Consider the following 14,286-nt stretch of genomic DNA (forward strand, 5'->3'; position numbering starts at 1 on the left):
TCACAATTTCAGTTTTATAGGCCCTGAAATAGAACCCTGTAAGACTCCACAAAACCAAACAAATCGGTTACCAAATATTACCAAATAGTTTATGCATTAGGATTAATAACTGAATAAAAACATATTTTTACTACAATATACAACCCTTTTTGCTTTGACAGCTACAACAATTAGCACATATTCCTAAATTTCCACACACAAACACACCAGTGCAGCCAAAACGCCAGTCAGCATGCAGATGGCCAGGGCGAGGAAACATAATGTGCATCTTGGTGCATCTGTTGAGTCAGAGATAGAGCGAGGAATGGAGAAGTGAAGTAGTGAAAAGAACGATTTGGGAACAAGCGTCCCACAGTTTGCTGCAGTTGTCCCTGGTCTCCGTGGCAACAGCCCCTTGGTGGCCGGCGAAGGGTTTCTGTGGCGAACACTCTCCTCTAATCTGAGCCGCATGAGAGCAATGCGGCCAAAAAGAGTCCTCCTGCAGCCAACACTGTCCACACACACAGTGCTAAGTGCCATGACCAACATGAAGGGCTACATTAACAACACAAAATGCTCTTTTTTCAATCTTTTTGCTCTGCTCTGATTTTAAGATGTATCTATTCATTTTTTTTACTCAGTGTCACCTATATAAGGATCCTCATCAACTCGTAAAATAAAAGAATAAGCTGCACTGTGATATATCCTAATGTTCCAAGCATGTATTACAATTTTAAAGGTGCTGTACATGATTTTAATATAATCTATCTTTTGTAAAATTTTGTGAACTCTCTGGTCTAAAGGTCTGGTGTTAGTACTAAGCCCAACAAAGTGGCTCCATGCAACACTATTCCAGCCAATCAGCAACAGGGAGGGTGCACGAGATGGGTGAAGAGGAAGGGCAGGGGTGACTGTGTTGAACTACATGCATGGTTTAAGGATAGATGGCTGAGAAACAAAGGCTAAATAAAACATTCTTAGATAGACAAGAGCAAAGTCATCAGTGAGGTGGAGGAGAAAGCTCAAAATATTGGGATGAGGATGTTGCACTGTTCCTGCTGAATAGGTGGGCAACACTGACTTGTGTTTGCTGTTTAGGTCGGTAATAGCTCAGTATTGTTCTGATACGTTTTTAAATGTTTAAGATAATCACAACTGGTTTGCTTAGCAGCAGCAGTTGTAAGAAATTTGCTAACATTAACCTAGCTAATGCTAACCTAGCTAATGCTAATTACTTGCCATGACAGCAAGGCGGTAAGGCCGTAAGCCGTTGTTGTTACCTTGACACTTCGGGAGGGGTGTGGTTGTTTTGCTGTTGATGTTAAATATCAACTGTCGGCCTCCAGAATCGTATAAAGCACCTTTAATTTTAATGTATGAAAGATGTATTTACCATTGGTGATATGTGATGTGATATTTTATCATACCAATATTGATCATTGACGTCAGAGAAACTGTGGGAATCAATATTGGCTGTTTTTGCAGCCTAGGTTCAATACATGAACTGCATGGACTGCAAGGAGTGAATGGTGTGTCTTACTCCATACTTCTGTATTTCAATATAGTGGTGGATCTGAATCCAGCACCTTTAGGATAAGTTGGAGTGGTGTTTGTGATCTGAAACTAATCATCCAACATCAGTACATGACCTCACTAATGCTCTTGTGGCTGAATGCAATCAAATTCTCACGACAATGCCCCTACGTCCAGTGTAAAGAATTCCCAGAAGAGTAGAGACAGTGACTGCAGAATAAGGTAGACAAACCCCCTGCACAACTCGGAGATTGTGTAAAAATGTGTCTGTGTAAGCTTGTGGGAGTGTGACAGGCGTCTGAGTCAGGGCGTGGAGAGCGCTCCCAGATCCTCCTTGTCTGGTCATGACCTCACCATATTAGGTCTGGGCTTGCAGTGTGTTCAGACACCATGTTCACACTGACCTCAGGATGTGAATGCCTGTAGTGCGTCTGTGCAATGGCCTTGACAGGATACCCTACCTTTCACTTACAGCGTAAAATACATTCCAGAAACTGACCTCTGACCTTTCTCTTTGCGTTATTGCTGTACTATTCGCCATGGTATTATTCCCATAAGTAAAGACAAGCTTTTGCAACCTTAATCTCCTAAATAAAGGCTACTGTATTTACATATACCCACCATATTACATCTAGTCACCCTACAGCAGTTTAGCCCTTCCCATCCATGCTGAGCTTATAAGGAGTGTTTTGGCTTAAAACAAAGATCATTCACATCTACAGCAACAAGTCGGTTTAATTTTTAGGAATAGAGAGAATTTGAAAATGTATAAATGAATGATGCCTGTTTCTATTGAATGAAATGACTGTAATGTTAAAAGTGGAACTTTTTGGGGAAACATGACACATACACTAAAGAAAAGGGTAAAGAAAAAGGGTATAGGCCCTTTAGGTCACCCTTTAAGTGACTGCACATAGCCAATAGCTCCCCCATAAGTTAGGACTTATGCACTAGATTAAACATATCTGACATAATTGGTCACTGACAGTGGAACCAACCAATCATATTTTCATTTACAATGGGTGGGAGCTTTTTCTGTAGACAAAACATCATTGCAGACCTTTTGAAAATCCTAGAACCTGTTAACACCTGGCATTAACATGCATTTTTCGGTGATTAAATACTGTTCAGATTTTACTTGTCCACATAAAAAGCCAGGTGTGAACATGCCCAGGACATACCAAACCACGCTCGGAGGTGGTCAGAGACGGATCTCGTCTACCTTCAACATCAACACAAATGTAAACAGAATGCGTTCACTGTGATTAGATAGGGATATCAGATCCCTGTGCTTATTTAATAGTCACATTTTCAGCACAACTGTGAGAAACATCTATTGTACAGTTGAACCCCCGCCATTCCTCTGTTCACACGTGTAAACAGAATCCGGTCTAAGTATATCCTGATACTAGCTGAATACCAAACGCATGTTAATGCCAGGTGTAAACAGACTCCTAGATATGTCATTCACCCGTAATCTAACCTGGTTGTTCCCAGAAATGTGAAGCGGTATCGGCCCATCCTGTTGAATGGGGCTAGGGTGTTAGGGTAAGGGTGGCATGACAACAGGTTATGGTGGGCTATCACAAATAAAGTCCAGCAAAGGCCAGTGAAGCTATTCAATCTGATTCCTCTGATTCATGAAATGTGGCTGAAAGTATTAGCTATGGGGCATGTAATTGGCCCTTACCCTCGGATGAATTTCTGTCACGCCTACCAGCAGCCTACCAAAACTAGCCAAACCCCTAATCAAAGTAGGCCATAATCAAATTCACAATAGCACCGTTTAAACCTCCTGGGGCTGTAATTATTTTCTTGGCCTTTGTAGGTAGGATTCCACTGGGAGAAATTCCACTGGTAGTGTTAGCGGCCTGGTTCAATGCAGATGACACTCAGATTCTGTCAAATGTCTAGCTAGGATACCAGCCACAGCTTACACTTCATCCATCACACACACACATACATACTTACATACACACACAGAATTTGACAAATGAAAGAGTATATATAGCCTAAAGTCACACATCTGCAAACACATACCCCCCCACACACCCACACTTTCACACTCTTACACACACCTTTATAGGTCCCAGGTGTTATCAGTGCAATATGGTATAGGTTTTGCTCTATGAAGCATGTTCCTGTAAAACCCTGCAGTGTTTTCAGTTCAGCTAGCTCATAAATCAATCACACACACACATACACATGCCCTTATGCCGCTCTCTGCACAATGATAAACTAAAACCCCTACCATAATAAATCAGTTCAACATTCCGTAAGTAATCAGTCGCAGCTCTTCCTCTGTCTTGCTCAGAAAACGATACTGATGTTGAATTAAGTCCAAAAAAGCACAAAGAGCAGAGCTCAGTGTAAGATTTACTGCAGGTGATGTTACTGTGTAAACTGTACTTCTACCAAATGCCCGCTAAATCCGCTCACTCAGCCTCTCCCTCCTCCTTTCCTGTGTTGAAGGACATTAGGCTGTGGTTATCACACCATTGGTTCTTCTGCTGTCACCTCTAAGCGCCATATTTCCTGCACTTCCACACCAAAGACAGACAGCGCAGGTCAGAGTCACTGATAGAACATGGACTGGACCTGAAACCATAATGTTTCTTTTTCTTGCATTTTATTTTTTCAGGGGTCAGGGATCAGTAATTTTGTGTGCGTATTATGTAGGATGTATAATGTATAATATTTTACATGTCCATCTTCCTACATCTCTCCTTCTCGCAGGCTTAGGTTGAGGCAGTATTAACAGACAGTAACTGTGTATCAGCGGTGGGTCTTTCAAATAAAGTGGGCGGTGAGGTTCACTCATACAGCTGATTACCAAAAACAGCCAAGCTTTGAACAGGCTGATTACTGTGCCTTTAAGACCGGTATATGTCAATGAGCTCTGTTCTGATTGGCTGCCCTGTGAATATGCCTTATTTAAAAAAACAAAACAAAAAAGTGTTTGGGCTTATAAAGTCAGTACGAATGGGCGGGGCTAATTCACCTCATTCAGGCTTAAGTCTGAATAGGTGGATATATGTAAATATTTAGGATTTAGTGACATCAATGTTTACATAATACATCCATATGGACCCTTTAAAGGATGGTTTGCCATGAGCCGCTAAAGTGACTAACAGTTAATAAAAATCAGTGTGATCCAGTTAGTGCTCATAACTTTCTGGACTAATGAGTCCCAGCTTTTATTCACTGAGTCAGTCCAGGCTGAAGGAGTTTTCAGAACTTCAGTGTTAATGGGCGGGGCTAAATGAACCACTGTAGGCTAAATTTCGTACATTCGTTGTTTTTTGTGAGAACAAAAACAAAGACTTCAAAAGAGGCTTAGTTAAAGGCTGGGGAGTGTGTACGGAAACTGTGTGAGCCTAAGTTTAATTGTGATAGTACATAAACAGCACAGGCCTGCATCCATTCTCATCCATTCATGATTGCGCATCATTACTGAGAGGATAGTTTAGAGGATGTAAATAAAATCCCGCTTCAAATGAGGCCAGAGGATTTAGGCAGGCTGGGAACGGAACACCAAAAGAGAAACACGCAAACAAACAAACGAGTCTGCGGCCCCTTCAGATTAGCGGCCCTCCTGCCTATTTGCAGCAACTGCGGTCAGTTTACGGGACCAGGTTGCGTGCCGAGCGTCGAAACGACGGACTCATACTTTCCGCTCCGTCCTTCCGATGGCGTTACGCAACCCAGCTTAACGACTTAATCGCAAAGTCAATTAATGAAACATCGTAACGCTTGAGCAGAACAGAACAGAAGGAAGCCTGGTACATCGGGAGGCTTTTAAAAGGCCAACCAGGCCGACTGCGACAGCATCTACGCTGCCTCAAAGCTCAACAGCAACGAGACACAGATCCCGCTCCTGCCGATATCCGGGGGAAATACGCTGGAATATGGAAAGAGTAGAGGTCAGGAATCATATGTGGTTTTGATCAGAGCTTTGTACAGGAGGACACAGAGCAGGACCTGATAAGCCTCCACACGTCACGCAGGAATGACCCCCATGGTAATTATGTCATTATGGGATTCCTGTTTTTACAGTGTAATTACAAGGCAGTGAGAGGGATAGAACAGCTTGAGGCGAAAAGAGAGGGAGGTCAGATTGGGTTGTTTTCGAGGGGAAAAGTGGGGGCCGTGGCTCTGTGCTTTCTCGCAATCGGACGTCCCGTTGTGTCTGGCAGCCCAGCCGTGACATTATTGTGGAAAATCTGTCGAGGAAGCAGCTTTTTTACAACGATTCCGCAGCTCGCAGAAGCCCGAGCAAGGACACGGCTCTGCCAAAACAGCCAGCCATTCCGAACTAGGACTGGCTGCTAGCCCCAGTGAGGAACAATGAGGCTTTCATATCACCTAACACATGCCCATCACACATGCACGTGTACAAACACAGCGTGCACCACGGACTGCGCTTTTGATAGGTGAAGCCAAGCATTAGCACCACAAGTAATACCTCACACACCTTAAACAGTGGCATGATAAAGCTGGGGCACCCTAACTGTCTGTTAATGTGGATAGCTAAGTGAGTAGAAGATGAACTGATCTCCTAAAAGCCTAGAGATAAAAATAAGAATGTATTTATTTTTTAATATTTTAAGCAATATTAGTGAATTATTTCCATCTTTTAGTTTTAAAATAACAAAAAGGGAAAAAGGTCAAAAGCAGAAGTTTGGCTATCCTGCGTTGTCAGTAAGTCGTAACATAATTGGGGATTTTTGGGTCTATCCACAGGTTTTGATGAAGTTTAGGTCAGGTGACTGTTAGGGCCATGGCACAACCTTGTGGTAGTCCACTGTGGACTTTTGAGATGTGTTTGGGATCACTATCCTGCTGTACACTGTTAAAAGTATACAATCCTTGAGGAACATTTGGAGGTTCTTCTGTGGAGGAACCCCTTAAGGTGCAAGGAACCTTTTTCTTTAAAAGCCTTAAGAGATTCCACCACAATTTCAAATGTAAAGAACCTCCAAGTTCTTTAAGGATATTTTTAGGATCTTATATTTTTAACAGTCTTTTTTTAAGCAGCTCTCTTTTCATCTTCATTTTTTTTTATTATTTTACAGATAGTGAGATGTTTGTTATTAGAATTTGCAGAAATTGTATTATATCAGTTCTGCCCTTTACTGGTTAAATGTTCTCTGTGCCACTGACTGCACTGAAGTGTTCTTGTCAATATGTCAATATTCTTCTTCTACTTCTACATGTTTAGGTCTTAACTGGCAGAGAGAGTGTACAGCGGGATGTTTGCTCAACCATTTAAGTTGCTTTTGAGTTTGTTGGCCAACTTTAGATCACTTAGAAACCTCATCAGCTAAATTTAATATCAGAGGTTTTAGTATTAAATCAGTTCATCAAGTCTTCATCATAGCTTTCATGCTTTTTTCTAAGAGCTTCTTGATTTTGACTTGAGTTTGATTTATACTTCCTACTACTTATACTTTATACAATTGCGCCGCCAAAAAAATTGTCTGCCGATGGGGTTTCTGTGCCGCTGTGCACTGTGCAATGGCAGCTGAAACTGGGGGGTTTAGGTTGTAGCAAAATAGCTGTTGTTACTGTTACTAGTATTTCTGCAACCAATAAGAGAGAAGACATTGGAGGAGATGAGTCGAGGGAGGGTGAATTTCTGGTGCTTGTCCATGTTCGTCCAACTGAATTTAAACATACCAAGCGGACCAGTCACAGTTGTTGAGGTCTGTTGTCACCATGAGGCAAACTGGTTGCATGTTGTACCATTTTCTCTGCAAAATTGCATAATATTTTGAAACTTCACTCTGTGTAATTTTGTTCAAATTGAAGTCTGGGGTCCAGGGTTGTAGTAAAGTGTGGCCTTACTCAAGCCATGCTGTGCACCCAGGATAAACCCAATGCCTTTTCTTTCCTTTCAGTTCAACCGTCACGCTACATCAGCAAGATACCATATGAGCATGACTCAGTGCGGAGATAGTCTCACACACACACACACACACACACACACACACACACACACACACACACACACAAGCAGACATTCCCTCACATTTCCTGTCTTCCAAACGTACCAAGAGTGTAATTGCACCTGAAACGATATACACTGGATACGGACCAGAAAGACAAAGAGCCCACAGAGCCTTTTCAGAACACATACACAAAGCCCACACAATTCAATATCTCCGTTTTCTTATTCTCATGCATCGCACACACACATACACACACACAGCCATGCCCCGACCTTCCTAACACTCTGCATACTGCAACAAAGTCCAGACAAAACTTCATCAATGCTGTATCAAATTCAGCTCTTGCACCGATACCACTTCAGTACAATGCAGCCTTGGTCCGTTTCATTCCATTGTCTACTCTAACCTCTATTCTTCAGCATCTGTTCTTTTGTGCGCAGCGGCTGGTTGTGTGGCATCTCTATTGTGAGCTGTCTAAATGCGCTCAGAAATGTGGGAAGCTCGGTTTACTTAATGGCAAAGTTAGGAATAATAGAAGAAGAATGGAGATAATCTGCCTGGAGGAAGATCTTGATAGATGTGTATATGAACACAAGCATCAAGCTCGAAACACTTTGTAGGCATAATCTCCGCTATTCTAGCACATAATGGGTATGGGGCTTACACTTGCTAAAACAAGGCATCTATAAATCCTGTCATCCTGTCTCCAGCAGTAGGTTTATGTAGTTCGAAGTTTTTATTTGTGACAGTGCAGTGAAATGCTTTAGTCGCTGTCCGCTACAATATGTACGGCAGAATATATCAAATAAGATAAGCAAAGAAGATACAGCTGTGTAGAATAAAATAGCCTGAATTAATGCAAAGATAATATTACACACATATATATATATATATATATATATATATATATATATATATATATATATATATATATATATATGTACAATAAAATAATAAAACAGAGGAAAAAGCAGTTATCATAAGTTGTAATATGTATTACCAAATACATACAAATGACAAATTATGTTTATTTCTTATTCTATTTTTTAATATAATATAAAAAATATATAATATAATTTATACAGTATTATCTGCTTTCTTAAATTACAATCAAATGTATGTAAAATGACAATAATTGTCTGCAATAAAACATGCAGATAATAATAAAGATTTATTGTCCATAACAATTTGTTTTTTTTGGCCAAACAAAAACTATGATATTAAAGTGAAACATCCTGATTAAAACTCCTTTCCTGAATTATTACGATGAAACACCTTATATAATAAAGTGACAGTGCTAAACGTTCTGCAGCAAACATATACCATATCTTTTCCATTGGCTGCTGCCACCGTCTATTTACATACAGGGCGTGTCCTCCAGACACTGATACTCACCGGCGGTGTGTTGTCGTCGCCCCGGGGCTACGTTCTCTTTGGTGTGCTTGTGTGCTGTATGTAATAGTTGACTGCCAGGCTGTCAGTCTGTCAGTGCTGTGGGCTGTAAGAGTGAGTTACCTTTTTCTGTGCTAGCTGTGTGCCAGTGTTCACTCTCATGCTACCCTGGGTTTCAGGCAGCATAACGGTAATACCATTAACCGATGATGGTATCTCAAAATGAGGACGATATTTCAAAACCATGTAAATCAATGTGTCAGGTTTCTGTTCTGGGTCTATCCACGTCATGATCATTTGCATTTAAGAGAGCCACAGGGTGGGGGCGCTGCAGGAGCTCACTGAAAACAGGTGGGTGGAAACCAAGCCCACCGTATTTGTGAGTTAATGACCTGCTGAATTTGTGTTAAAAGGAAAATCAAGCAAGCCTGGATACTAAATGTGCCTGAAAACAGTAGAAAACACTCCCTCCCTTCTGCGCTCTCAGGTATGCTGCTTTATCCTCTAAAGTGTGTGATTTGAGCCTCAGTTAGCTGGAACACAGACTGTGATATGGTGTTTAGCAAGCAGGCTAACTTACCTAATAATAGCTAGACAGTGGTAGTTGACAGCGTGACAGTAAGTGAGTACCACCCAACCCCAATGCTACCACAGAATTCTTCTGTCAGTGTTTGCAGAATTTTTAGCACTGTAACTTTATTGAAGGTGACTGTAATCATTCAGGAAAATAATGCAGAAACTGATGAAAAACGTCTGTACATGTACATAACAACTGTAATTGTATTGTTGTACATCTGTAAATGCATTGTTATTTCACTTTTTTACGGGTTTTGTGTGGCAGCCATAGCTGCCAGTCATTTGATGTTTATTTTTATGATATTTGTTTTTTTCACAGTGCCTCTCACAGTTAAGATGCCACAGTTAAGTTCTTTCCTTTTATATATTATTTGTATTCAGTGTGCTGTCTAAGGCACCACAGCTCCTACCATCCGACCTGCTCATATAACGCTCATAAGACTGTCAAAAAAATATAGTATCCCAGAAATCCCCAGATGAATGCTGTTAACAATGGCATTCAGAACACGACAAGTGTGTACATGTGTTACCTTATACATGTTAAGCTGGTTTCCAGGACATGGATTAAGATTAATCTTGGACCAAATTAGTGAAGCAAAAACTCGCCTTTTTTTTGTCGTTGGTTAAGATTAATCTTTTGGAACGATTAACATCTGGGAAACCAGCCCACACTATTTTTGTTTGTATCCAATGGAATTATAATATCATAACCTGGGCTCATGATATTAAATTTGATATCAGCACAAGATTAGGTTTTTCACGTACAGAGAAATACCTTGATTAAGTCACTGATGATTGCTGTAAGGAATCCTGTTGACTTGATACCCCATGTGCTTTCCTAGTCATTGCCTTTCTCTTGATGAATCAGCAACATATTGGTCTGATCTTCACATGCACCTAACCTTTCTTCTGGCTGATGCAACAAGGCTCTCCAGAGTCAGACTTCGTTACCATTTAACTTCTATTCGTCCAGTTTAGATCTAAGCGTATTTCAAATATGCTTTAAAAATCGATTTAAAGTCCATTTGACTGGGAAAATGAAAGACATTGGGACATGCAGTCTCATGAAGGGTGTTTCAGCTAGCCGAGTGTTTGCCTTGGTTGATGGGTGGGGAAAGTGGAAGTGGAGGGGAAACACAACATTATTGGTTTATATTATTTTTCTCTGTCCACATGTCCATGGTGTCATCATCAAAAATCAGAACAGAATTTAGGTCAGAAGAATCAAATCAGGCAGTGCAGAGGCTCTAGATGTTACTTGTTTTTTGCCAAACAACAAAATGAAAACATTTAAACATTTGAAATAAATATACAATGAATGATGAATGTTTAATCTCTTAATATTGAAGTAAATAATAATAAAAAAATGTTTTAAGGGCCCCTGTCAGTCTCAGGCCCTGAGAATTGCCAAAACTTTTCCCCCATTATGGCATCCCTGGACAGCGGATGTGAAGAACATGTAATGTAATACTATGGAGAGAGCTGTGCAAAGAAAAAACGCCATGGTGGCACTGCTATGTACGACTCTGGCCCATAATATTGCATTGGAAGATGGGAAAACTAGATTGTGTTTTAAGTAATACAATGGCTAAATTCAGATGCAGTCTGATTCCAGTTCAGCTTTTAGAGTCATTACCATTTAAATGTATTCACCTAAAGCAGGGCTTGTGCTTAAATTCATGTCATATGGTTATAAAAAAAGTAAAAACACAGCAAAAGAGCTTGACAGACTACATTTACCCCCCAAGCCAGACACTTAACCTCGAGTTAACCCACGACCAAGGGAAACCATTTTAAACTGAAAGCAGGGAGGAGGTGAGAGTCATGTTTCAGAAGCACATTTAGCAGAAGCCAGGGCAAATACACACAGCAGAGCTATACACTACACACACACACACACACACACATACACACTGATGCTGTCCCTGACCTTTGTACTTTAACTCACATTGAATGGTCTTATTGTATGAGACATATTTGATACAGTGGCAAATTGGCAAGCAGTTTACGGCAGGAAGGAACTTTGGAGCTGCTGCACAGCTGTTTGCTGACACACACACACGTCTCGCACACTCTCCCCAACTGTCTCTGGAACGCGGCAGTGATATCACCCTGTCAAAGATCCTAAAGGGACTGAAATGCTTTTGATCTGTGTGTGGGGTTCCCCCTCTATCTGTCCCTTTCACAGCCTCACAGCTGCAGACCAAACCCTTCACGGGCCTTCATTCTGATCTGAGGCCAATTGAAGTTTATGGCTGTGGTCAGAGGTTTACAGACACTCACCATGGACATGAGTGTCATATCAATATTGAGCTTCAGGGATTTCTTTGAACTGTTTCTGGGGGAGGATCAGTGCACAACATTTGTCTTTAACAGAAAAGCACAAGAGTGTGGTGAATTTGGTGAATTTTTGGAAGGGTTTCTGAGTTTAACTCTGTCAATCAGTTTTGGTTGGATGAGTAAATCACAATTCTGGACCTGAAGTATGAGTGTGTTGGTGCAATCCCTGCTCTAACACTGTGGCTTTCAATCTTTTTTTATTGCTCCTAAATATCGAATTATAGTAGAAATGATGGGTAAGGAGGCTGCTGAACCTAGTTTACTTATGATGAACTAAAACTGTGTTCTAACAACAATCAAATCACTGAGCAACAATGGCAAACCCAAACACTGCCATTACAAACACCAACGCTCTCTACACCCCCGCCAGCTGCACAACGGCGGTTTGGATGGACGCCCCATTTCTGTGTTTGAAGCCTCATGCTGATGTTCCACCTCAACAAAAACACTGTGGTGAAGGCAGACAACTTTCATCAGAACACAGTTAGGACGAGGAAATCTGAAGCTGGATGACTCTTCCTCTGTGTTTAAAAGCAGCACTGCTTGTTTATAGATCAGAGCTCAAATATTTATTATTATTATTGCATTGCATTTCTGCATTGTGGATCATTTCAGGTTAAGCTGAGAAAGATGAGGTCATAATAAATAAGTACACAATTATAATATTCTCAAGGCATAATGGTAGTCATTGTGGCACAGGACTGTATATTTTATTGTGTATATATTGTACAGTTGACCCACCCCTCAGCTATAATGTGATATAAAAGATGTTATGAAGAAGAAAAGAAAATTTATATATTTATATAAATATATATAAGCTTATTTGCACTTTTTTCCCAGACAACTATCCTAGAACCATTTAACTTCGCTGCAATCTTTAACTGGTCAAAACAATTGGCAAGGATACACTAATTTTCACCAACTTTCACAGTATAAACAATGTATCCCTCACATATTCTTGATAACTTGTCTAATTCAACCTATTTTGTTATATGAAACTAGAGGCACTTAACACTTGTCACAGAGTCCCCCTTCCCTTCCTGTTAAAATTATGAGATCCTTGAGGAACAGTTCCTCAGTTTGGAACTGTGGAGGAACCCCTTCTAAAAGCACCTTAAGAGGGTCCTCCTCAGTTTCAAATTGAAGAACCTCCAACAGATCTTATACTTTTAACAGTGTACGATCAGGTCTAGTCAGGTCAGGCCCCTGATTTGATGCAGACCGTCATCATAAAAAGTGTTGACATCTGAACCAGGGTTCACTTGGAAGCAGACTGAGACAAGAATTTATGAAGGACCATGTTACCTGGTACGAATGCAGTGCTCATACAAAACAAACCACACTAAAAAAGGTTTAATTGATCCAGACCAAACAAAGTAGATGTGAAAGCACACTAATGACCCTTTTCCTCATAACGTTCCCCCCTGAAGCTGCTACAAGCTGATCATTTAATATTTAATATGTAGATGGTTGGTTGCAATGGATTTGGAAAAGCTTCAAAGCCTAGACCTGGAAAAGATCACCCATGACCCAGTGCAGTCTGAGGCACTGATGGTGTGCAAGAAAAAAGGAAAGGTGTGTTACTCACAGTTTGGGTTTGGGCTTGGTGGGAATAGGAGGGGCTGGAGATGGTGATGAAGGTAGATCAGTTTCTCCGGTAGGGGGAACAGCTTCTTTCACAATCATTGCTGAAGGGGGGCTCTCCTTGGTCAAACTGCTTGGGGTGTGGTCACTAGGAAGAGTTCCATTGGGTTGGTGATCAGTGTCCAAGGCAACCTGGACAGGCATTGCTGTGATGCTGGGCCAGATGTCCAGCTCGTTGATCTGGAAGGCCTCTGCACTAGGGGGAGTTTTGGGTGGGAGTTCCAGCAGACTGATTTCAGTGGGTGGTGGAGGAGGTGGAAATGACGGGTTATCCTCAAACACACTGTCATCTCCAGAAACGCCGTTGCTCGGTGACTCCTCAGTCACTAGGTGGAAAATATACAAAAACAGTGGTTAGAATTTTCTTTTCTTTGTTCTTTGAATTCGCTTGGTATCCAGTGGGTCTGAGCTCTACTAAAGCATGAGTAGGCTGATTAATCACTGTGCTAATCAGTTATTTATCTCAGTGTTACTGAGCACTACTAAAGCATGAGTAGACTGATAAATCACTGAGCTGATCAGTTATTTATCTCAGTGTTACTGAGCTCTACTAAAGCCTGAGTAGACTGATAAATCACTGAGCTGATCAGTTATTTATCTCAGTGTTACTGAGCTCTACTAAAGCATGAGTAGACTGATAAATCACTGAGCTGATCAGTTATTTATCTCAGTGTTACTGAGCTCTACTAAAGTCTGAGTATACTGATAAATCACTGTGCTGATCAGTTATTTATCTCAGTGTTACTGAGCTCTACTAAAGCATGAGTAGTGTAATAAATCACTGTGTGATCAGTTATTTATCTCAGTGTTACTGAGCTCTACTAAAGCATGAGTAGACTGATAAATCACTGAGCTGATCAGTTATTTATCT

At 40.9% G+C, this 14,286-nt stretch overlaps 1 protein-coding gene across 2 annotated transcripts in view; it reads right to left on the reverse strand.

Moving 5' to 3' along the window:
- palld (palladin, cytoskeletal associated protein) overlaps window positions 1-14,286 on the reverse strand; it is a 67,204-nt gene that overhangs the window by 39,019 nt on the left and 13,899 nt on the right. For both annotated transcript variants that reach the window (XM_072681638.1, XM_072681629.1), the window contains exon 7: window positions 13,360-13,741. In XM_072681638.1, coding sequence (XP_072537739.1) covers window positions 13,360-13,741 — 382 coding nt within the window. The remainder of the gene's footprint in view (window positions 1-13,359; window positions 13,742-14,286) is intronic.

Source organism: Salminus brasiliensis, chromosome 1, assembly GCF_030463535.1.
Source record: "Salminus brasiliensis chromosome 1, fSalBra1.hap2, whole genome shotgun sequence".
Lineage (NCBI taxonomy): Eukaryota > Metazoa > Chordata > Actinopteri > Characiformes > Bryconidae > Salminus > Salminus brasiliensis.